The sequence below is a fragment of the Rhinopithecus bieti genome, unplaced genomic scaffold, assembly GCF_001698545.2.
Source record: "Rhinopithecus bieti isolate Rb0 unplaced genomic scaffold, ASM169854v2 scaffold_59, whole genome shotgun sequence".
NCBI lineage: Eukaryota > Metazoa > Chordata > Mammalia > Primates > Cercopithecidae > Rhinopithecus > Rhinopithecus bieti.
In genome coordinates, this window is record NW_016803115.1 from 925,058 (window position 1) to 951,113 (window position 26,056).

Below are 26,056 nucleotides of genomic sequence, written 5' to 3' on the forward strand. Positions count from 1 at the left end.
ACATCCAACGACACATAAAGTGAAAAAAGTACAATACATATAGCCAAGAAAAGAGTACTACCTGGAATATATAAAGAATTCAAATCATAAAAAAATGAGAGAAAGAAAAAAGCGATCCTAATACAAAATGGACATAAATAGGCAACTCAGATAAGAGTAACCCCAACTGGCCAATAAACATGAAAATATATTTAGCCTCACTACTAATCATGTAAAATTTCATACTCATCTAATAGGCCAGATTTTTAAAACTTGGCAAAACGAAGTGATGGCAAGCTTGTGGGGACATAGGAACCTTGTACCCTCCTGGTGCAAACATAAATTTATCCAACCATTTTGAAGAGCAGTAATGAAGTACCACATTGCCCAGCAACTCCACTTCCAGATATATGCTCTACCAGCCTTTCTTAGCAGAGATTCCTTTGTGCTAACCCCAGAACACAGAAAATTATCGCACTACGTCCTTAATTCTCCTAAAGCAGGTGCACCTGCAATTCTAGATACAAAGGAGAAAAAGCAATTCATTAATATAATGGGTGCCTTGGGGTATTAGGACTCATTTCTCTCACAGACACCAGTTAAGAAGGGCTGATAGGGTAACTCCCACATGCATATGTAAACATACAAGGACCTTTATATAGCCTTGTTAATAATAACAAAAAAGATAGAAATGACCTAAATGTCTGTCAAAAGTTTATGGTCATTCCCCCAAACACCAGTTTATGACTTCTGTTATAGCCAACATGTATTGCAGGGGTTTTGTTTGCGTAGTTTCAGAGTCCTCTTGAATGTAGTGTGCTGTAAACACCTTTTCGCCTAACCATGGAGCTGTCTTTGACCTTCTACTTTGTTTTCACTTCTCACTGACACAGCTGGGACTTGTGTGGCAACAGATGGGTCCGCCTTGAAAAGGCGAGGGAAGAGGAATCAGACAGACTGGTAGTAAGGGTGGAGAAAGAGTATGAGTAAGGGAAGAGGCAGTTGTGGGCAGAGAGGCCAAATCTCTATATAAGACCATTCATCTAGGCCTGTGAAACTTTAAAAGAGATCTAAACCTGAAAACTTTGGGCATTTAAAGTGTGTGCCTAGAACCTAGACTAACAGAGAAGCTAAAGACCAGGTGGTCATTGCAGGGCTTGGATCTAGACAGGCAGATGCTGTAGGAAATATCTAAGGGAAAGAAGAGGCTGAACCATCAGAGCTATGATTGTAAGGTGATGCAGTGCCAAAGCCTGACAGCAATAGTAGCAGTAGGCATTGAGTATAGATACAAGGGGACTTTGAGTGGAAGTGGTGGTCAGACCTGCCTGATGTGTGGTCAGGAGCAGAAGACGGTGCTTTCCAATGTGCCAGTTGGAAAGGCTGCTTTCCAATGTGCCAATTGGAAAGGCTGCTTTCCAATTTGTGCCAATTTGTGCTAATGGCATGAATTGTCTCAGAGGATAGGGCAAAGATGTGGCTAGAGACAGCAAAGGAAAGTGAGGACGGGATACAGTTAGGGCACTCTACAAGTTTCATTTATTTTCTGAAGATGGAATCCCTTAATCCCGCCATCACTCAACAAGAGTTATTGAGGATCTGCTGGGTGTTGAACACTGAGCTAGGGTCTAAGGACACAAAAATAAGATGCAGATCCTGTCTTAGAAGCTGACATATCAGGGATAAAGAAAGGAATGTAAAGAAACGATGGTAGTGTACTGTGAGAAATGAGATCACAAAGGAAGAATCTAACTGAGTCTGAGATGGAGTGTGGGGCTGGGTAGGAGGAGCCAGGAAGTTTGGGAAAGACTGTTCAGAAAGGTGTTTGATATTTCAAGGACATCTTGAAGAATGACCTTGAGTTTGTTTGATAGACAATGAGTTAAGGTTCAGAGGGCTGACAGAGAATGTTTTAGTGACTTTGAATTCACATTATATGGCAAAAGAGTTTGGGTACAAGGCAGAAGAGACATGGTACAAGGCAAGAGATTGGGCTAGAAATGTGTTCTTGGACCAGGCCGAGAAGGACTGCGTATTCTGCATAAGGAACCTGGAATTTGTCCCGATAGCAATGTGGAAGCCCCTGAAAGACTTTAAACAAAGGAGAGATGTAATCATATATGCAGTTTAGAAATATCACTGAGTGTCTACTAAATAGAGTCTGAACTCCCCTCTTTCCAGACTCTCCATGGATTCTTTCCACTGTACTATTCAAATGTATTTTTTCCTCTTCCGCAACACACATCCTCCACCAAGGTCTACTGATGTCTGCACTGTTAATAGTGTCAAGGTCATTCCCATTTCTTTCTTTTTTTTTTTTTTTTTTTTTTTTTTTTTTTTGAGACAGAGTCTCACTGTGTTGTTCAGGCTGGAGTGCAGTGACACGATATGGGCTCACTGCAACCTTTGCCTCCTGGGTTCATGCCATTCTGCAGCCTCAGCCTCCTAAGTAGCTGGGACTAGAGGCACGCACCACCACACCCAGCTAATTTTTTTGTATTTTTAGTAGAGACGGGGTTTCACCGTGTTAGCCAGGATGGTCTCGATCTCCTGACTTCATGATCTGCCCGCCTCAGCTTCCCAAAGTGCTGGGATTACAGGCGTGAGCCACCGTGCCTGCGGGTCATTCCCATTTCTTAGCCTATACTCGTGTGATTTCATCAACACGTTATGCGACTGTGGTAAGAGCATAGGCTCTGGAGTCAGACTGCATGGATTTGAATACTGTCCTCTTCCTTTGCTAGTCATTCTTTTTTGTTTGTTTGTTTGTTTGTTTGTTTTTTGTTTGTTTGTTTTTGTTTTTTTTTTTTTGTTTTTTTTTTTGAGACGGAGTCTTGCTCTGTCTCCCAGGCTGGAGTGCAGTGGCCGGATCTCAGCTCACTGCAAGCTCCTCCTCCCGGGTTTACGCCATTCTCTCGCCTCAGCCTCCCAAGTAGCTGAGGACATCTTGAAGAATGACCTTGAGTTTGTTTGATAGAAAATGAGTTAAGGTTCAGAGGGCTTAACCTCATGTGGCTGAACTGCCACATCGCCCGGCTAAGTTTTTGTATTTCTTTAGTAGAGACGGGGTTTCACCGTGTTAGCCAGGATGGTCTCGATCTCCTGACCTCGTGATCCGCCCGTCTCGGCCTCCCAAAGTGCTGGGATTACAGGCTTGAGCCACCGCGCCCGGCCGTGCTAGTCATTCTTAACCTCTCTTCATCTCAGTTTCTTCATCTAAAATTGGGGTAGTAATGGTGACTATCTCATAGGGTCACTGTGAGAATTAAATGACTTTAATGTGTAAAGGACCCTGAAAAGGATCTGGCCAGGTAGTTGACACTCAATAAAAGCCAGCTATTTTTATTCTCTTCTACATATCCAATTACCTATTTGATGAGAGCCGGTTTAAATCCCATCTCCTTTTTTGAAAACTTGCTAGACTTTTGCCAATTCTTATGACTTTTCATTCTATTACTATTTTCAATATGTAAAACATCATGTAAGTATTTATATTATGAGTCTGTCTTTTATAATTCACTGTTTCCTTAGTTCATTGATTTCCCAACTCAATTGTAAGTACTTTAAGAATAAAAAGTGTATCAGTCTGGAGCATGGCTCTGATCACAAGTAGACACACCATATACAATATTGATTAAATTCATCCCTCTACAGGAAAACTATAACTGTGAATGTAATGTGTTTAAAGGTTATTCACTACCTAAAAATTTGTGTTTAAAGTTTATTCATTACTTAAATAAAGTGCCATATCTTTATTTCAGAATTATTCATTACGAAGTAAGTGTCCCTCACTAAAAACAAAATGTTATTCTTTATAAAGATTTGACTTAATATTCTAACTCTAACTCTTAAATCCTTTTTTTTTTTTTTTTTCAGATGGGATGTCTTGGGAGCTGTCATTGGTACGGAATGTGGAACAATAGAATCAGGCTTATCAATGGTCTTCCTCAAAGATGGAGAGAGGAAATTATGCACCCCATATATGGACACTACTGGTTACGGGAACCTGAGGTTTTACTTTGTGATGGGTAGGTACATTTTGCACAAGCTTTGTTCACCCTGGGGTAGATCCTAGGCCAGCACCTTTTCCTGAGGAAGTAAGGTTGTTTGTTGTCAACTACATAAAATGAACATTCATGAAATATGAGCTCTGCAGACAGAGCAGAAGCCCGTGGTACTCACCCATGTATCCGGCTAGCCCCACTGGAGCCAGCTGTGGCTTGCCATGGTGAGGCCTTAAGAAAAAATGCTGTAATACCTTCCTTCTACCTCTCCCTCTATGGTTATAGCTGAAAAGACAATGAGAGAAAAGCTAAAAGCAATTTCTTTTCCTAGCTTCCCCAAAATAGTCATCAAGGTGAGCCTTTGTTTTCATGAATATCTCATCATTGTATAACTCTTTTGTAGTAGGAAGCTGAGAAATTTAGGTTAATACTTTAATAATACTCTCTATTTTCTAATATGTTTGCAAACACATTAAGAAAAAAATGTGTTCATAAGTTATAGTTTTCTTCAAAGTATTGTAGAGCAAATATAGTTGGAAAATTACCCAAAAAGGAGTTAGAAGGTTGAACTTTGTGACCTCCAAAGTTAATCCTTTTAGTCAACAAGAGCCACAGTTACATATTCTCTCACTGATGTCATTCCAGAAATGTGAGTAGATGTCACATGCCTTCTTTGTTGAGTGACTGGAAAAGCACAGGCAACATCTGGAAGTGAAACAGGAAATAAACACTGTCTACCTTTGAACTTACTAGCGAAGATGTCAGTTCATCAGGACAAACAGATCTCCTGAGTCTCACTTCAGCAGTGGCGATTTATTTCTTTCGTATTCCTCACTTCACCTTTTTGATAGTCATACAGCTCAGGGTTGCATGGGAAACCTCAGATTGTATCCTGTTCTCAAGTATATTACCTATGTGATGCTAACTCATTTTCCATAATGATCTGTTTGATAACAGAGAAATTGTGCATATAAAATAAAGTAATGTAATCTCACATTTAAGGATAACCTCGCCTTCACTCTGAACTGGTTTGTATATTTAAAGGCCCAGAGCTCATTTTCTTTACATAATTAGAATTCAAACTGGCTCTCATTTTATCAAAAGGGATTCCTGGAAAACCTTAAGCCCTCCTCCAAAAAAGTTGTAATAAACATTTAGTGTGCCAGCGTCATTTAAGTTTTTTCCCTCTTGCCCATTTTTGACACGATATATTTCATACTGTATTTTGATTTTATTATAATAAATTAGCCATATTTGGTGATTTATATGAGACTAACTCATCATTACATAAGTTCCTTTATATAATTGTCATATTTATATAAGAGATTAAGTAATCTTTAATTTTTCCTGGAACAAAGCATATTATTAATCAAGGAATTAAAACAGTATTGACTATGATGGGGAATTGATTTGAATGAGCCCAAAGAAGTACATTATCCCAAGTAAAAGCCTCTTCATTCAATTAAAACAGTAAGGAATGCCTATTGAATATAGAGCCTTGAGCTAGGATATATAGAGAATACAAATAGGGAGAATAATGTCACCTAAATCACAGAGTTGCTGGTCAAATGAGTTAATGTATGAAAAGCACTCAAAACAGTGCCAAATAAATATTTAGACTCAGTATATCTTTGTTGTTATTGATATAAAAATTAATCAGAGTTCTCACTCACAAGTACCATGTGACTATAAGGTAGAATGCAGTGTGCTGTAATGGAATGAAATGCTATGGGAGTATAACAGAAGCTGTTATTGCAGTGGAGGGATTAGGGTAAAGCTTCATGAAGGAGATGGCATTTGAACTCACCCCTGAAGGATGGACATGATTTAAATTTAAGGAAGAGAATTCCAAGCTAAGCCATTATGAAAAAAAGGCACAAGAATAAAGGTATGTGATATGTTTGGGGCTGGATTATTTTCGCAGTATAAATAAGTGGAAGAATGTAAGATGGAACTAGAAAAGCAAATTGGAGCCAGAGTAGTGATTTTCTTTAATTCCTACTAAGGAGTTTGGATTTTCTTTCTCTAGGTAGTATGGAGCTATCAGAAAATTCCTGTTAGTTCAGTATTACATCACCTGTGTTTTAGAAAGGTAATTCTAGCCCAAATATGATGAAAGATTGAAATAATCGGAAATTAAAGGGCAAGAGATCAGTTAGGGTAGGGTTGCTAGATTTAGAAAAGAAATATATGTATAAGAGAGTAAGTGTGGAATAGAATATTTTGATGTTACTTATGTTAAGATCAAGTTTCTGGAATACCATAGGAAGGGAGAAATTCTATTCAGGATATGAATCAGATTTGAAAATCATGCATATGCGGGTGATAACTGGAACCACTAGAACTGCTGTGTTCTCCCAGGCAGAAGGTATATGACAAACAATTCTTAGGGAGAACCCTCATCTCTAGGTATAGGTAGAGGGGAAAATAGTAGTAAAGCAGACTGAGAAAGAACATAAACAGAGGTGGGCAGAAGGTGTCATTGGAGCCTAAAGGAGGAAGGAAGAAAGTAGTTCAGGGTGGGATGGCAGGGAGATGATCAGCAGTATAAGGAATGTCACAGAGAGAGAGATCAACCAGCATAAAGGCTGAGAAGCCACCAGTGACTTTGGAGAGAGTTTTCCCAATGGTGTGGTGCCTGGAAAGCCAAATACATGGAGTTAAAAATAAAAATATGTCCCTGAAAGAGGAGGACTGCTACTTCAAGAGTTTTATCAGTAGAGAGAAGAAAATAAATGGTGGCTGGATCTTGAAGAAACAGCAGCACCCAGGAAAGGTGTTTTTAGGATAGAACAGATGGATAGGATAGGATAGGGTGGCATAGGGTAGAGTAAGAATAGGGTAGGTTATGGTAGGATGGGATGTGGTAGGATAGGGTAGGATAGGGTAGGATAGATAGGATAGAACTGGACCTACAGAAAAGACTAAAATTTTGTTGGTTGATGAGAAATAAAGACATATGGAAAGAGATTTAAGATGAGATAGTTATAAGTAGCCCCTCACTAAATACAGTACCTTAGGAAAATCAGACTGATTGTTAATCTGGACTCAATCACACTCTCTCCCTCTCAGGCCCTGACTATATGTTCTGCCCTTGGTTCATATCAGTCTGCTGTGAGCACATTTCTGGAAAATTTGCTCAACTTTCCAAGTTCAATTCAAGATCTATTTCCTTTATTCATATATTCACGTATTTAACACCGATTCATTGAGGACAAGTATAGAGCACTGTTCTTAGAACCAGAATGCAGTGAATTAGACAACAAATAACCTAATAGACATCAACTCATTCATGTATTTGTTTATTGTTCCTCAACAAATATTTACTAGGCATCTGCTATATGCCCAGCTCTTTTAGCTCACATTGTACCCTTTTCTCTGCATTTTTACTGCAATTAGGGCAGCACAACACAGTTTACTGCCAATTATTATTCTTTTAAAATGACTGAAAACAATATTTAAAATATTTTAAGCCAGACTGCCCTGTTCATTTTTATTGAAATCTTCCTGCACCTTAATTTCTGTACAAGATGCCTCTGAGTCACACCTTTCCACAAGGTGCCAAAGGCTATGAAGCTGAAGAAGAATCCAGATCTCCCTGTCGAAGCTGCTGTCATTGACACTTCACAGAACTATAAATTGCTCCCGGAAGAATCTTTCAGATAAAATCTGTCATCATTTTAAAGTCTTGGCTCCTTTAGGACTTTTTTCTTCTGCCGTTCTGGGCTGGGTGTGGCTCTCACGTGTGTTTCAGTTATCTCTGAAGGGCAGACGCAGTTCATGAACTGTTCTTAAGAGAGCAGAGAGAAGTTACAGAAAACGGATTAATGAAATTAGAGAACACTGATAGTTCAGTGTCTGTGTCATTAGGTATGGTGCACTAAACCCACACTGCCTGTGATTATTCACCATTTTTGTCCTTTTTTGGTAAATCCTTAATATATCATTATAAATATCCCATTTTATTTATATATATATGTATATAGCTTCAATTTAAAAGTTTTGCTTTCTAATATGAATTTCATTTTCATGTGGATCTTTTCTCCAGAGACCATCAATTAGAACGGCTTTAGTAGCTGTATTTATCATAACACTGAAGTATGTAAGGAAATGCTTGAATATATGATATAAATGTCAAAATCATAAGATTTTTCTCTACAGGTTGTTGAACAGTAAACATTATTAGGATGAGATATACCTTGTCACCATACCTGACTTCTCCATTCTCAGTTCAAATTACCTAATCCAGTAAATATTTATATGCCAAATTACATGTGCCTAACATATGTAGCATGCCAGATTTCAATGCTTTGCAAAAACCATCCTCCAAGACTTACCTATTGAGTGGTAGTAAAGGTTTGAAGTCAAACAGAATAACATTAAAGACATGCTTTACTTTGGGACTATAGGCACATTATATAACCTTTCTTGGCCTCCGTTTCACTCTCAGCAAAGTGAATCTATATTAATTCTTACCTGAAAATGTTGTTAGGGGATGAAAAGAGATAATGGTTGTACTTGATTTTACATGGTGCATGGTTCTTAGTAAGTACCTAATGAAAAGTAGACATTTTCACCCTTACGTTATCATTAATAATACTCAAGGAGTCTGGCTCCAAAAGAAACCCTGATCCAGACGGTACCAACCACCATTTGCAACATCAACTCTTTGTCAAAACAAAAACCCACAGATTTCCTTGGGAATAAACAAAATTATTGGGCAGTTTTCTCACAAATGACTCAAATATAAAATCAGCGTGTCGTGAGCTGGAACATTCGATCTACCTGTAAAACCTTTCAGATCAAATAGAGAGGTCAGTTTCCCGTGGCTTCATCCTGTAACTCACTGCTATCCCATAAACTGAGCTGTTCTAGGAACACACCAATGGGATGAGAATGTGTACTAAACTCTCTCCTTCCCTGGCTCAGCTAGAAACTCTCGTAACAGGCTTACCCCCAGATTCCTACAGCCTTCTCCAGTTTGTCATAAAGGGCTTAGTTTTCAGTCAGACACTAGCTTTTCTGCCATCAAGCCAGCTTCCTGGGTTGCTTCCAACTCATGTATACTTAGATACGCCAAATAATTTTAGAATTCACCTAGAAGAATTTAGTTAAGAATGTTTGTACAACGTAATTCCAATAGTGTATTTTCAAAGTCAAATATAAATCATCTGTTATTTAAATTATTAATTTAGATCATCAAAAGTTGTTGCATTTTGGAAGATGAAATAAGATGTGTCATATAAAGAATACACCTGGCCAATCAGAATGGGCCTCATAGGTGACCTTAATGAGGTTACTGCAGTCAACTGTACAGGTCTCAGGTTTATAGATTCAGAAAATGAGTTTTCTTAGTTACTCCAGAGCTGACATATTGGAGACCAACTCATGCTCTAAGCTCAGAGGAGACTTATGAACAAATCATAATTCTCATCAATAGACTATGGAAATTTAACTGCTAAACATGAGGGAATAATCAATGTTTATGGGATCAAAAAAGATATATATCACCCAGTAATTTTAATGGCAGCAGTTCCAGAGCCATGATAGCCTGATGCATCCTGTTCCACTGTGGGGGGACATTTTGCAAATGAATCCCCAAGATTTGCCTTGGTCATTAAGGACTTCTCTATTCCTACCCAGTGTATGGACTTTCTATGGAAGTCTTGCCCTCTGATATCTGCTTTTGTCTAATATTCCTTCTATTGTTAATGAAGTTTCTTGTACTAATTCAGTTCTAACTTTCCCGCTTAATATCACATATCAGTCATTTATCCCCAGGATCAGACCCAATTGCTCAGTTTGAGTTTGACCCAGACATTTACAAACAATTGACACTTTCTTCTTAGTTTATTTAATATCAGATGCTGAGTCTCAGCCATTATTTGTGTATTTTACTAAATTAACTCTCAGAGGGTAGTTTTATTCTAGAATACTGATGTTGTTTTACTGTCGTCAGAGAGTATTAGCAACAGCAGTTGCCTGTAGATAAAAATTAACATTGATGGTAGTTGATTTAGGAACTGAAGAAATTTTTTAGAAAGATAATAATAAAAGAAAAAGAAGTTAGTGTTATAAATGTGAGGACTTAAGCATAGAATATTTGCTAGGAAATACATGTACATCCCCATTGTCCTGCTGTTTTGGTTGGTACGATCACGAAGGCTAATGGTGGATTAAGAGAGGCTTCTAGTTAGACATGTCATCCTTTAATATTCAGGTCGTGCAGACAGTTGATAGAAGCAAGCAGTAGCGAGAATTATTGACTGGGGCTGGGTGTGGTGGCTCATGCCTACAATCTCAATGCTTTAAAAGACAAAGGTAGGAGGATTTCTTGAGTCCAGGAGTTCAAGACTAGCCTGTGTAACATAGGGAGACCCCATCTCTACAAAATAAAGTATTTTAAAAAGAATTATTAATGGAATGCAGTCATGAAAATAATGGGTTCAAAGACATACATGTACCCCTGGCTCTTCCACTAGTTAGTTACATGATCTTAGCTTCAAGTACCTGCTCTGTCATTCAATGCCATCATCAGGGTGATTGTAGTTGCTCTTCAGCTTCAATGGCATATTGTTTTTCGTGACTATAGAGTAATAGAGAACAAAACACTCTATGTACCTTCTAAATCAAATGAGATACCAAATATAAAAATGAAAAATGTAAAACGAATTGCATTTAAAATACAAATAATATGCTAAAATATTAAAGATACTATGTGCAACAGTTTAACTAACACTACTTCAGAATTCCTTGATGCAAGAAATCGTCACCCTTGTTTTAAAACCATAGCCAATAGGTTCTGAACTTTGGTCATAAAAACCTCAAATTAAAGAAATAACAGTTTATTAAAAAGCAGAGCACATCTTTTTAATGTGGGTTAGAACATGGACATGTAGTTGCTGCTCAAAGTAGACAATTATTTGAGTAATCTCATGAAGCAAATAGCTACTTTGGCCTTCACAAATGTCAAGTCTTTGATGTTTAGCAAGGCCTACTTGAACTATCGTTATAATTTATTTCCTTGAGTTTGTTTACCTTTGTTTAGGGTTATTCTTAAGTGACATCTGGGTACTATAATGATTTTTTATTCTGAAATTTATCACTATATTTGATATGTTTATGGATGCTAGTTGGTACTAGCAACTTAAAATTTTTGTTTTGTGCAGGAGGAATTTGTGACCCTGGAAATTCTCATGAAAATGACATAATCCTGTATGCAAAAATTGAAGGAAGAAAAGAGCACATAGCACTGGATACCCTTTCCTATTCCTCATATAAGGTACACATGCCAGTCTGTGTGGCAAATAGACCACCTCAGACCACCTTGGACAAGCCCAGGTCAAAACTACAAAGACTACTCCAGACACAGAAGATACATCCCTGTTCTGGCAGGCCAGAGGTCGCCAGGTTTCTTTAAAAGTGAAATGGACATTTTATCATTCATATTTTTTCCTGATACAAATGAAAAATGAGTTATCAGGAAGGAAGAGTGAATTACAGTCCATCAGAGACAGTAAGGCAGAACCCGATACTCTGACAGTTATTCTTGTCCCCAAGAAAGCCCTAAATGTAGCTCTAATTATGCCCCCTCACACACTTGCTGTCAGTCATAATGAGTATTTGTCCAGCATTTTGAGATCTCCTAGGTAGAAGACAGTGTAGAAGCACAGGTTATTATTATCTTTCCTTTTTTCTTTGCTAGTTAGAGTTACCGATTTGAGGTTGGCCTTTTTTCTTTACCCTTTGGATATAGAACAGGTGTTAGCTCTGGTTATTTGCAAACATCTTCAAAATTATGTGAGATACTCATCATAAGTTGTAAAATTATTTTTTGTAAAAGTAGATTTGTTTGTGCCTAAGCCACACCCACATACTCATTATTCGTTAGCCTTTTCTTCGCACTGATGGTACCCTAAGTAGTTTTAAAAGCTTAAACACAGCTAACATCTAACATCTCAGGGTTTAAGTTAAAAAGACAAAACAAACATCAAGGTTAAAATGGGAAACAACCAGAGTGAATATCCAGCACATTCCATGTGCAAGGGTAACCCAAGTTATACCATTTGGGATTTCATAAAGGACTATGTTTCCAGCAGTGGCAAGGTAGAACTACACCTGCCCTGGTCATCTTCATGCCTCATATCAAGTCAGCTTTGTGAGTTATAATGCATTGACTCATTGGCTCTTTTGTCCTGTTTTCACAGTACTAGTTTGGAAAGCCCTTAGCATGATACCAATCCACTTTCAAAGAGGACTGATGATAAAGTATAAATGTCAAGTTGCCTTTGTCTTGTGCTAATTAAATAAAATGGATGCACATGCTTAGATAACTCTTAAAGCCCTTATATCAGTTTATCTTCAGGCAGGGAGAGCCTGATCAAACACACACAGAGGCCCCCACCTCGTGCACAGGAGGAATTCTGAGTCACTAAATTGAATGCTCCTTGAGGATAGCATCTTCTTCATGAAATAACAAATGCAACACAAAGGACATTTCCTGGTGCTTAATAAATGGCAGTTACGTACATGGTGTTTACTAGGTCAAATCTAGGAGAATTTACATGGATTAGCATAGAAAGGATTATGAGTGATTCTGGTCTCCTTTGTTTGAAAGGTTCCATCTTTGGTTTCTGTGGTCATCAATCCTGAACTTCAGACTCCTGCTACCAAATTTTGTCTCAGGCAAAAGAACCATCAAGGACATAATAGGAATGTCTGGGCTGTAGACTTTTTCCATGTCTTGCCTGTTCTCCCTTCTACAATGTCTCACATGATACAGTTTTCCATCAATCTGGGATGTGGAACACATCAGCCTGGTAACAGGTAGGAAGCCCTTTTTTGTAAGTGTACGAAACTAAAAATGAGCTTGCAGTTTTGACTATTAAATAAGAGGTAGTTTCTAAGTAGAGTTTTAACTGGATTTTAAGTTAAAATACTCATTGATGAAATAACACTCTTTTCCCAAAAGAAAAGTTCTTCAATTAATATGAGGAGTATGATTGGATAGATTTCAAGTAGGAATGGCTTCATTCTAAGAGCTTGATCTTACGTGTCAGAGGTGTTTGCATGTGCTGTGGCAACCATCCATTACAACAGATTGCTAAGACAGAAAAAAAAAAGCAACTGAAAAAAAGCTTGACCTCCTGTCGGCTAGTGACCCCCTAATAATAAGCATGGAAATCAATTAGCGCTTTAAGAACTACGACTTCTCAGTTTCACTTGCCCAAGTGTTGCTAGTATTTTTTCTAAGAATTTTGTCAGTGTCACATTCACAGGATGAAGTGACAGTGTGAGACATGGTAATTGCCTTGCCACCTATCAAACTCAGGAGCGCAAACTCAAGTTACCATTTGTTGTCTTTAAAACATAGTTTGTTTATAGCAGTAATTTAACTGATTGCCCTTTGAAAGCTGGTCAGACTTTAGTGAAAGACAAAACAATCATCTAGGAAACAGCATCTTTAAAAAATTTTACACTGTTTTTACAGATGTTTAATGTACTTAACCAGAGTTGAAAATTTCATTTTTTTGTTGTTGTTGTTATTTTACCCTCCCCCATCTTTTGTGTGTGCTTGTTCTGGTTTTATTAGTGTCAGCTTGGAGTTTTCTACCAACCATGGACGTTCCTGGTCCCTCCTTCACACTGAATGCTTACCTGAGATCTGTGCTGGACCCCACCTCCCCCACAGCACTGTCTACTCCTCTGAAAACTACAGTGGGTGAGTACATTCTCTCTGAGATATTGAAATACTTGAATCCATGTTGCAGAATAAAAATCAATGAGTAATCCTGAAATTAGCATTTTTGTCATAATAGGTAAGAAACCTAACCTCTTTAAAAGTGGTCTTGAAAAAAAAAAGAAAGAAAGAAAAAGAAAGATAGTATCTTTGGTAAATTGGATGCAAGATTAAAATTGCAATTTGTGAGGCCATTCATTCTTTATGTACTTGACTTATATTTTGAATTGCATGAACTTAAATTCTATATGGCAGTTCTGTGGTTATTGCCAAAAGATTTATTGCCACAGTACTTATAGAGAAATGCAGCATAGAAAAAATGGAAGAAAGTTAAGTTTTGAAATTGGGCCTGGATTCCATTCTGTGTAACAATATTTACTCTGCCTGACTTTCCCCTTTTTTCTGCATAATTAAGGATATACTATATCTCATTGGGGGCTATTAGGAGAATTAAAGATGATTATATAAAATACTTGCCACATGACAGAATAAGCATTATGAGAATAGTAAAAATATTTACAAGAATGGCAAAATTAAGTTGGGAATTATTTTCTTTGTTATCCCCTTTTAAATGTGTGTAGGGCTGTGGGAGAGCAAAAAATAAAAGTAATTGATGCTAATTAGCAGTACATCTCTGCACAGATGCCTAGCATAAGATAATATCTAAGGTCTGAGTACTGATGGAAAAATTTCTTAAAAGAATATATAAAAACTAAATATTGCTCACTATTAAGAACAAATTGACTAGGTACGATGACTAACACCTGTAATCCCAGCACTTTAGGAGACCAAGGTAAGGGAATTTCTTGAGGTCAGAAGTTTGAGACCAGTGTGGGCAACATAGTGTGAGACCCTGTCTCTACAGAAATAAAATTTAAAATTAAAATTACCTGGGTGTGGTAGTATGCTTCTGTAGTCCTACCTACTCAGGAGGCTGAGGCAGGAGCATAGCTTGAGCCCAGGATTTTGAGGCTGCAGTGAGCTATGATTGTGCCACTGTACTCCAGCCTGGACAACACAGCAAGACCCCATCTCTAACAATAAATTAAAACTTAAAAATCTTTTAAAATAATATAAAATAACAAATCCATTACTCTGGCATGCTGTGGATGTTTTTACAAGTTGTATGTCTGTTTTAAAGATATAAACAAATTCCACAAGTGAATTTAAAGAGTTTATTGGTAAACTTTAGTGCTTTTCTAAACACACAGAAACTAGAGCATGAAAAGCATGTAAAATACATTCAAAAGACATGAACATAGTTGTGAAGATGGTTTTGTGCTAAATTTCTTGCAGGTGGAACCGAATAACAATTCCCCTTCCTAACGCAGCACTAACCCGGAACACCAGGATTCGCTGGAGACAAACAGGACCAATCCTTGGAAACATGTGGGCAATTGATAATGGTTAGTGTTTATGCCTGTCATAATCACATGCCATTGATGTAGAGTCTTCCTGTGCTTTTGTTTGTCAGCACAGACTTAATCACATTTCTAAGTCATGGTCTTGCAATTCATTAAACACCCTTTCTTCCATTTCTCCTTTGCATTCTGTTAGAAGCCCAGGGATGTGCAATCAGGAAGAAAAAAAAAGAAAAGCCAATGGAGTCAGCAGTATTAGATGCTAGAATGTTTCAACATACATAAATAAAAAATGCATAAAACCTTGAAACTGAAATTCACAGTTGATGACAAGGGATATCCTAACATTTTCTTTGAATGTTGTATACAAAATTAACATAAATACTTACCATACTGCATGTATTAAAATAAGACCCATTCTTCTCTTAGTAACTACCACAACATCTGGAATGCTTTTCTTTTATATGCAGACAACACACAGAAGGAAACATCATCTCTAAAAAAACTAGTGAAACTTTTACCTCCTTTTCAGAAAATAGTATAGAAAGAAAACTTGGATATATACCTTTTTTAAATGTTTTATCTTTCTTTCATTTTCAAGTGAATTTTTGGAATTTTGCATCATTTTAAAGGCGATACCACTTATGACAATGACAGAAGATATTTTAAGCTCTCAGGTTGCATGTCTGTACATTTCTTATACTTGTTATTAGTCACCAACTCTTTGGTTTTTGTCTTTCTTTTTATGGATTCAGTGGATACAAATGTAGTTTTGTATATGAGTATATTGCATAGTGGTGAAGTCTGGACTTTTAGTGTAACTATCACCCAAATAGAATACAAGGTAATTTCTCATCCCTCGCCCCCCTTCTGCCCTCCCACCTTTCTGAGTCTCCAGTGCCTATTATTCTACTGTCTATGTCCATGTGTACACATTATTTAGCTCCCACTTATAAGTGAGAGCATGTGGTCTACAACTTTCTAAGTAATATCACTTAGGATAATGGCCTCCAATTCCAGCTATGTTGCAGCAAAAGACACGATTTCATTCTTTTTCATGGCTGAGTAGTATTCCATGGTGTGTTTGTGTGTGTAACATATTCTTTGATCACCCATTAATGGACATTTGCGTGGATTCCATGACTTTGCTATTATGAAAGTGCTGCAATAAACATACAAGTGCAGATTTCCCTTTAATATATTGATTTCTTTTTCTTTGGGTAGATACTCAGTAGTGAGGTTGCTGGATCAAATGGTAGTTCTAGTTTTCATTCTTTGAGAGATCTCTATTCTGTTTTCCAAAGGTTTTCCTAATTTAAATTCCCACCAACAGTGTATAAGAGTTTCCTTTTCCCCCACATCCTCACCAGTATCTGTTATTTTTTTACTTTTTAAGGATACCCATTCTGATTGGTGTAAGATGGTATCTCATTGTGATTTTAATGTGCGTTTTTCTGATAATTAGTGAGGTTTAGCATTTCTATATGCCTGTTGGCCATTTGTATGTCTTCTTTTGTAAACTGTTTGCTCATGTCCTTTACCAACTTTTTAATGGAACTGTATGTTTTTTCTTGTCAAGGTGTTTGAGTTCACTGTTAATTCTGGATATTAGTCCCTTCTCAGATGCATAGTTTGCAGATATTTTCTCCCAATCTGTAAGTTGTCAGTTCACTCTGTTCATTATTTCTTTTACTGTGCAGAAACTTTGGGCTTAATTAAAGCCCATTTGTCTTTTTGTTTTTGTTGTCTGTGCTAAGATATTAGTCATTAATTCTTTGCCTAGGCCAGTGTTCAGAAGAGTTTTTCCTAGATTTTCTTTATTAATCCATTCTTGCACTGCTGTAAAGAACTACCTGAGATTGGGTCATTTATAAAGAAAAGTGGTTTAATTGTCTCACAGTTACTTGGGCTGTACAGGAAGCATGGCTAGGAGATCTCAGGAAACTTACAATCATGGCAGAAGGACAAAGGGAAGCAGGCACGTTTTACGTGGCCAGAGTAGAAGAGAGAGTGAAGCGTGAGGTGCTACACACTTTTAACCAAACAAATCTTGTGAGAACTCACTATCACAAGAACAGCAAGGGGGAAATCCACCTCCATGATCTAGTCATCTCTGACCAGGCCCCCCTCCAATATTGGGAGCTACAGTTTGACATGAGATTTGGGCAGGGACACAAATCCAAACCGTATCAGTTTTCTTCTAGGATTTTTATAGTTTCATATCTTACATTTAAATATTTATTCCATCTTGAGTTAATTTTTGTATATGGTAAGAGGTATTGGTCCAGTTTCATTCTTCTGCAATTTGCCATCCAATTTTCCCAGCACCATTTATTGAATAGGGTGTTCTTTCCCTAGTGTATGTTTTTTTTGAAGATTGTTGAAGATCAGTTGACTGTCTGTAGGTGGCATTATTCTGGGCTCTCTATTCTGTTTCATTGGTGTATGTGTCTATATTTATACCAGTACCATGCAGTTTTGGTTACTATAGCCTTGTAGTATAATTTGAAGTGAGGTAATATGATGCCTCCAGCTTTGTTCTTTTTGCTTAGGATTGCTTTGGCTATTCACTTTCCTTTGGTTCCATATGAGTTTTAGGATTGTTTTTCCTAATTCTGTGAAAAATGACATTGGTATTCTGATAGGAATTGCATTGAAGCTGTAGATTGCTTTGGGCAGTGTGAACATTTTAATGATATTGATTCTTCTAATCCATGAGTATAGGATGTTTCTCCATTTGTTTTTATCCTACAGTTTTTTTTCATCAGTGTTTCATAGTTTCTCTTGTAAAAATCATTCACCTCCTTGGGTAAAAGTATTCCTAGGTATTTTGTTTGTAGCTATTGTAAATGGGATTGATGTCCTGATTTTATCCTCCATTTATTATCGATATATAGAAATGTTCCTGATTTTTGTACGTTGATTTTATATCCTGAATCTTTACTGAAGTCATTTGTCAAATCTAGGAGTCTTTGAGAGAAGTTTTTAGGATTTTTTAGGTATAAGATCATATCATAACCAGAGATAATTCGACTTTATATTTTTAAATTTGTGTGCCTTTTATTTCTTTCTCTTGCCTGATTGCTCTAGATAGTACTTGCAGTACTATACTGAATAGGAGTGGTGAAAGTGGGAATCCTTATCCTGTTCCAGTTCTTAGAGGGAATGCTTTGACTTTTTCCCCATTCCATATGATGTTGGCTTTGGGTTTGTTATATACAGCTTTTATTATTTTGAAGTATGTTCCATCTACACCTAGTTTGTTGAGAGCTTTTATCACGAAAGGATACTGAATTTTATCAAATGCTTTTCTGTATCTATTAAGATCATTTATGCTTTTTGTTTTTAATTCTGTTTATGTGGTGAATCAAATTTATTGATTTGCATATGTTGAGCCATCCTTGCATCCCTGGAATGAAACCCACTTGATCATGTTGTATTATCTTTTAGATGTGCTGTTGGATTCAGTTTGCTAATATTTTGTTAAGGAATTTTGCATCTGTGTTCATGAGGGATATTGGTCTGCAGTTTTTCTTTTTCGTTGTGTCCTTGCCTGGCTTTGGTTTGGGTTTATATTGACTTCATAGAATGAGTCACGAAGGATTCCCTCCTCCTCGGTTTTTGGAACAGTTTTAGCAGGATTGGTACCAGTTCTTCTTTGTGCATCTTGTAGAATTCAGCTGTGAATCAGTCTTGTCCCGAGAGCTTTTATTTGTTGGGAGATTTTTTATTACTGATTCAGTGTCACTACTTGTTATTGGTCTGTTCCGGATTTCTATTTCTTCCTAATTCAATCTTAGGAGGAGGTATGTCTCCAGGAATTTATCCATTTTCTGTAGATTTTCTGGTTTGTGCACATAAAGATGTTTATAGTAAACACTGATTATCTTCTGTATTTCGGTGGTATCAGTTGTAATGTCTCCTTTTTCATTTTTTATTCTGCTTATTTGAATAGTCTCCCTTTTCTTGTTTAATCCAGCTAGTGATTGATCAACTTGGTTCATATTTTAAAAGAACAACGTTTCATATGATTGATCCTTTGAATTTTTTTTTTTTTTTTTTTTTTTTTGGTCTTTATTTCATTTAGTTCTGCTCTGGTCTTCGTTATTTGTTTCCTTCTGATAGCTTTGGATTTGGTTTATTCTTGTTTTTCTAGTTCCTTGAGGTGCAATATTATGTTGTTGATTTGTGATCTATTTTTATGTAGGAATTTAAGATTATAGCCTTCTCTCTTAGCACTGCTTTTGCTGTATCTTAGAAGCTTTGTTATGTTATGTCTCTATTTTCACTCATTTCAAAAAATTTTTTAATTTCTGTGTTCATTTTGTCATTAACTCAAAGATCATTCAGTAGCAGGTTGTTTGATTTTCATGTATTTGTGTAGTATAAGATTTCCCTCAGAATTAATTTCTAGTTTTATTCTACTGTCATTTGAGAAGGTATTTGATATGATTTTGATTTTTTAAAAATTTATTGAGACTTGTGTTGTGGCCTAACATATGGCCTATCCTGGAGAATCTTTCATGCACTCATGAGAAAAATGTATATTCTGTGGTTGTTTAGTAGAATGTTCTGTAAATGTTTGTTAGGTTCATTTGTCCTAAAGTCCAATTTAAGTCCAGTGTCTCTTTGTTGAATTTTTGTCTCAATGATCTGTATGGGACTGTCAGTGTCATGTTGAAGTCTCTTACTACTATTGTATATATTGCACCCCATCTATTTTCTTAGGTCTAGTAGTGTTTGTTCTATGAATCTGTATGTTCCAGTGTTGGGTGCATATATATTTAGGACTGCTACTATATCTTCTTGTTGAATTGATCCTTTTATCATTTTATAATAACTTTGTCTTCATTTTTATTGTTGTTGATTTAAAGTCTGTTTTATCTTACATAAGTATAGCTGCTTCTGTTCATTTTTGGTTTCTGTTAGTTTGGAATATCTTTTTCCATCCCTTTATCTTTAGTCTATAAGTGTCTTTACCAGTTAGGTGGGGTTTTTTTAAGCAGTGTTTGTGTATGGTTGGATTGTGTTTTTTATTCCATTCTGCCAATCTGTGTCTTTTAAATGGAGCATTTAATGCATTTCTGTTCAAGAACTATATTGACATGTGGGTTTTTGTTCCTGTTATAATGTTAATTGTTATCTTGTTGCTTTGCAGCCTCATTTGTGTAATTGTTTTATAAGACCTGTAAGCTTTATACTGTCATTTGTTTTTATGATGGTGAGTATTGATCTTTAATTTCTATGTTTAGACCTCCCTTAACAATTCTTGTAGGATTGGTCTAGTGGTAATGAATTCCCTTAGCATTTGCTTGTCTGGGAAAGACTTTCTTCTTCGTTTATGAAGCTAAATTCTAATGGAATACAGAATTCATGGTTAACAGTTTTTTTCTTTAGAAACCTAAAAATGGGATCCCAATCTCTTCTGGCTTATAAGGTTTCTATTAAGAATTCCACTGTTAGTCTGATGGAATTTTCTTTACAGATAATTAGACATTTTTCTCATGCTAACCTTAAGATTTTTTTTTTCATGCTGTCTCCAGATAGTCTGATGACTATATAACTTGGTGACGTCCTTACGATGTATTTTTCTGGAGTTCTGTCAGCCTCTTGTATCTGGATGTCTAAATCTTTAGCAAGACTTTAGGGATGTTTTCCTCAATTACTTCCTCAAACAGACTTTCCAGAGTTTTTGCTTTTCTTCTCCCTCAGTAATAATTTTGACTCATAGGTTAGGACACTTTACGTAATCTCTTATTTCTCAAAGTTTTGTTCATTTTAAAATTCTTGTTCTTTCTTTCAGTCTGTGTTAACTTGAAAACCTGTATTCAAGCTCTGGGATTATTTCTTCTGCTTGGTCTAGTCTATTGTTAAAACTTTCAACCATATTTTGTAATTCCTTTTTGTTTGGGATTTGGGTTTTCTTAAAAAAAATACTTATTTCTTTGATAAATTTGTCATTCATATCCTGAATTGATTGTCTGATGTTTTTGTATTGGCTTTTACCTCTCTCTTGGATCTCACTGAGATTCTTTAAAATTAATATTTTGAATTCTTTATCTGGTATTTCAAGGATTTCATTTTGATTAGGATCTATTTTAGAGCATTAGTATAATTTTTTAACACTCTGTCTTTGCATGCTTCCAGAATTGTTCTGCTGCTTCCTTCTCAAGATACTGTCTCTTATTTTTTTTTAATTTACTTTCGTTTGGATGGAATTTTTTTCTCTTGAGGATGTAACTATAATGTATGCTGTGTAGGATCATTTGGCCTTGGTTCTTGGAGCATTCAGTGGCAAAGACTGTCTATGTGTTCACTGGCGATATATATCCTTAGTGTAGTGGCTTTATCAAATGCTGATTGTAGTAGTGATGTACTGGGTATGAAGAGGCAATAATTTTCAACCTACTCTTTTTAAATGTTTTTGGTAGTCAGCCATGGCACGTGCCTGTATTCCCAGCTACTCAGGAAGCAGAAGCAAAAGGATCACTTGATTTCAGGAGTTTGTGGCTACTGTGTACTATCATCTCATCTATGAATAACTACTATACTCCAGGACAACATAGCAAGATCTCATCTCCCCAAAGACCATGGAAGCTGAGAGTCCAAAGAAGGAGGCTGACAAATTCAGTTTCTTAGGAAGACACACTTAATAAAGACTTACAAACAGAAGCTGTAGTTTTGGGAAGCCATGAGATAAGATGATGAATCCCTGCCTGATTGTTTGGTTTCTTATTTTAATTACAGGTAGACTAATAGCGTTCCTATTTTCAGAGAGCATATAAGTTGGCTGAAGGCTTATACTACAAGTAAGTAGAAAGGGAGAAAGAGAGGAGAAGGGACAAAATGTCAATAGCTAAGCAAATTTAGCATAGCCACTGATTTGAGGTCAATTTTATAAAATGGAAAAAATGTACACCCTTGTTTAATGTTGATTTTCCATGTCTTAATCACATCTCTGTTATTTTTTAATAATTTAGACATTGAGAAACAACTAATTCTTGAAACTAGAGAAAAACTTTAGAAAAGATAACTTGCTGATGAACCAATGTGAATTATTTCCCAATATGTATCCAAAAAACAGACCAATGGAAGGCCCACCCTCAAAGACCATATGAGTTAAATGGATATAAACATAGTTAATTTGCAAAAACATCTAAAATGAAGGGGTTAAAATGGAGTTTCTTCATTGGTAGAACATTTTGCATGGCATTTTAGGTATTGCACCTGTTCATTAGCTCTAGGGAGTAGGCATTTGCGTCTAGATAGCAGGATATGAGTGACTTTTTCTTGCTGTCACACTTTTTAAGGATTCTATAATGAACCTTTATTACTTTGATAATTATCAAAGTGGTTTAGAAATGAATAATGAAAAAGTATGTGAGAAAATTAAGAGTGCAATGAAGCACATGTAAGCCTATGAAAAGAATGTTTCAATTTCCTAAAGAAGGCTGTTACAACACAATTTTAGTTCAGAAAGTGTTCACTACACATCCCCTGAGTTCCCATGCTTTGAGTGGAATCATGCTTTGAGTAGAATGGGAAAGGGCAAAGATATATGGAATGCACATGGTTAGCAAGGTAGGCTGAATGCAAAACCTGGTACAGAATCTCTTTAATTCTGTTATCATTCTATGTGAGTTTTTCACAGAAACAGGACCTACCTTTTGGCTTCTTTTACAAGGGAAGAAGAGGACACATACTCCCTCCCAAGAGAAATGTGTGCTTACTTGCCAAAAAAAAAAAAAAAAAAAAAAAAAAAACCCTGAAATCTCTCCCATTTCACTATGTAGTTCCAGAATTATGTCACAGAAAAAAAATAGAGAAAAATAGATCAATGTCATAATTCTGTTAGATATGTTCTTCCTTCATGGCAGAGTCAACTTCTGCTAGTGTGTAAAGAAATTACTTTGGAAATTACCCTAAAAATCTTAGCTAAATGAAAAGTCCTAAAGCAAAGTACATTTCTTATCATTTTTAATATTTTTTCAACTTGACTATATTACTGATAATAGTGAAGAAAGCTATTCTATCCTATTCACACTCTTAGGAAACAAGAAGCCTGTTATGAGTCCTAATGGCTTCATCATTAGTGGGAAGGGATGACAATAAAATTCTTAATTGCAACTTTTTTCATTGACTTGGAATGTCTTAATTTATCGTTGAATTTTTTATGATGGAGGTTTTTTGAACTATGACATGGGTACCCTATTTCTTAGAGCATATCTTCAGCCATAAAATCAAGTGTGCTAGGAAAACAATCCGTATGCTTTTCCAGGCTGAAGAAGAATGGAGCCAGCCCCTTTCTTGTTCCTTGGTGCACAGTGGAGCACATCAAAACAACAGGACAAGAGGGTGTCAAGGAATACTTGACCTCAGTATGGTGCTGATTGTAACCATATAGTGCTGGGTACCTTGCTAAGCATAATATGTTTCTTTACTTATTTCCTCCAAGAAATATTATTATCCCACTTTAAGGAGTAGGAATATTGAGGCTTAGACAGGATAAATTACTTATCAGAGTTTTCTGAGTGAAGCCAGAATTTGAAGCCCGGATTATGTGACACCTGAAACCAATACCTTTAATAACTCAGCCTGCTATCTAATCTCTTCCTAAACCAGCAGTTTCCATCACCAAGAGCTTTCCATTGGCCTGCAATGCATTGAATTTGAATTACTCCACCTGTTGATTGGCAGGTATTAAGTGCTTATAGGAGCATAGGCTACAGGAAAGTTTATTTTACAATAAAATTATTTAAATACTTTGAAATGACTACAGGACAGAAAAAAATGATAACGGGTTATAAATTTGCTTATGCCGAAAACACTGAATACACGAGGTTTTATTACATCTTGAATTTCTCATTAGTTTAATACCACTTTTGCACCATTTGGTATATTATTAATTTTGCTGATTAACAAAATAATTAATATATTTAAATGTATTGGAGTCTGAGTATCTCAGAACCTACCATTCAACAATCAGTACCCTTTTTCTCAGCATTCCAAAGATTCAAATTTAGGTTTGTAACATCCTATTATCAGCCAAGCCCAGCATTTAGGGAAAAAAATCTGCATGATGGAGGAAACTTTAGGCTCAACAACAGATTCTTAACTCCTCATTTCCAGGAAAGGTAGATTAATATTTAGAAATATATGTAATAGTCATCCACAGTGTTATAGATTTTTCCCCTAATAGGAATGAAAATTATGGCATGATTTCTCCATATTGTGATATGTCAGATTGGTCCTTTGTAAATTCTTTTTTTCTACCTAAAGAATATAAACTTTGTAGAATGTTCAAGGCAGAAGCACAAATATTGTCTAATAGAATCTATTGAGGAATTCATAAGCTCCTATCTTCTTTGATATGAAATGTTAAAATCTTAAAAGGATTATCTGTGTAACTTGTAACCGTTTCAGCAGCTTTGTAACTAAGCACTTACCTTATCACACAGCACTCCATATGTCACCCTGAATTCCTGCACACAACATACACACAAGGGGCCATATTGCATGGATATTGCTTCACAAAATTGTACTGGTAGTGTTCTGTGTTTTTGTAATTATGTTCTCTTTCTCCCCCCACAGTTTATATTGGCCCATCATGTCTCAAATTCTGTTCTGGCAGAGGACAGTGCACTAGACATGGCTGCAAGTAAGCATCTTAAAATAATACTTACGCTTCTCCTTTTTGATGTGTAATTTACATATTGAAGTCACAAGTCATTTAATAACCTTTTTTAGGATTGGGGGTCCTTTAAGACAAAAAAAAATGGATATTTCTAATAGAATTTAAGTGTAATTCAAATGAATTTTTAAGCGAAAATTAATACATTTTATGTTAGGCTAAATTGTGGACAAATTTAGCATTCCTCATGTGAATTTGTGAACAAATTGGAATTCCTCACAGCTTGATGGCTGCTTTTCCTGCCTGTAGTTGCATCCCTTTCCATAAACTTGTTTGGGTGTTCATGAGTCACATTGTAATTCCCAGCGTGCTTTGTAAATAATTATAAAAATCAGTAATGACCCATAGATCCAATGCTAAAGGAAACTGGACTGGGCCAAATTTAGCAGATTTGATAAGCAAATTCATCATCTTTAAATATAACTTAAGAATCTTGTTTACTTTTGAAAATCATTTGGGTCTTTAATAAATTATAAAGTATTTTACAAAACAATGCTGTTGAATATGAAGTCTGAAATTATACATTAATAATGTAATATCTAATTACACCAGTGAATTATTTTATGTTTACACCAAAAAATGGATATTTACATTTATTATGTCATTCTTATATTAATATTTAATTATAAAATATTCTGGGAATTCCTGAAACCACAGGCAATCTGTTATAAAGATAAGTTTTCAACAGCTGATCATCTAGTGTACTTTTTCTTGTCCCTCCAACAAAAAGAGTAATTAATCAATTAGTTAATTTGTTAATGAGTAGAGAACTCATAAAAGGGCTTTGAACCTGATCATTTAGAAATTGCAGGCTGGGCACGGTGGCTCATGCCTGTAATCCCAGCACTTTGGGAGGTTGAGGTGGGTGGATCACTTGAGGTCAGGAGTTCGAGACCAGCCTGGCCAACATGGTGAGACCCCCCCCCCCACATCTCTACTAAAAATACAAAAATTAGCCGGGCGTGGTGGCATGCATCTGTAATCCCAGCTACTAGGGAGGCTGAGGCAGGAGAATCACTTGAACCTGGGAGGCAAAGGTCGCAGTGAGCCAAGATCGCGTCACTGCCCTCCAGCCTGGGCAACAGAGTGAGACTCCATCTCAAAAAGAAAAAAAAGAAATTGCATGTATGAGCCAAGCACTTGTTGACATTGAGATTAGTGTGGCTTTTTAACTTTCTAACTATATTTCAGTGATTTTAATTAACAAAGACATCACTCTGCCCAACGGAAATTTTTTATACAGTATGTGAAGAATTGAAAATTTCCATCTATGTTTCAAAAC

General features: G+C 36.3%; 1 protein-coding gene across 1 annotated transcript in view; it reads left to right on the forward strand.

The window, feature by feature from the left end:
- Positions 1 to 26,056, forward strand: part of RELN (reelin) — a 529,597-nt gene that overhangs the window by 320,354 nt on the left and 183,187 nt on the right. The window contains exons 12-17 of the mRNA XM_017851861.1: positions 3,856 to 4,007; positions 11,153 to 11,265; positions 12,601 to 12,809; positions 13,576 to 13,704; positions 15,019 to 15,128; positions 24,675 to 24,741. Coding sequence (XP_017707350.1) covers positions 3,856 to 4,007; positions 11,153 to 11,265; positions 12,601 to 12,809; positions 13,576 to 13,704; positions 15,019 to 15,128; positions 24,675 to 24,741 — 780 coding nt within the window. The remainder of the gene's footprint in view (positions 1 to 3,855; positions 4,008 to 11,152; positions 11,266 to 12,600; positions 12,810 to 13,575; positions 13,705 to 15,018; positions 15,129 to 24,674; positions 24,742 to 26,056) is intronic.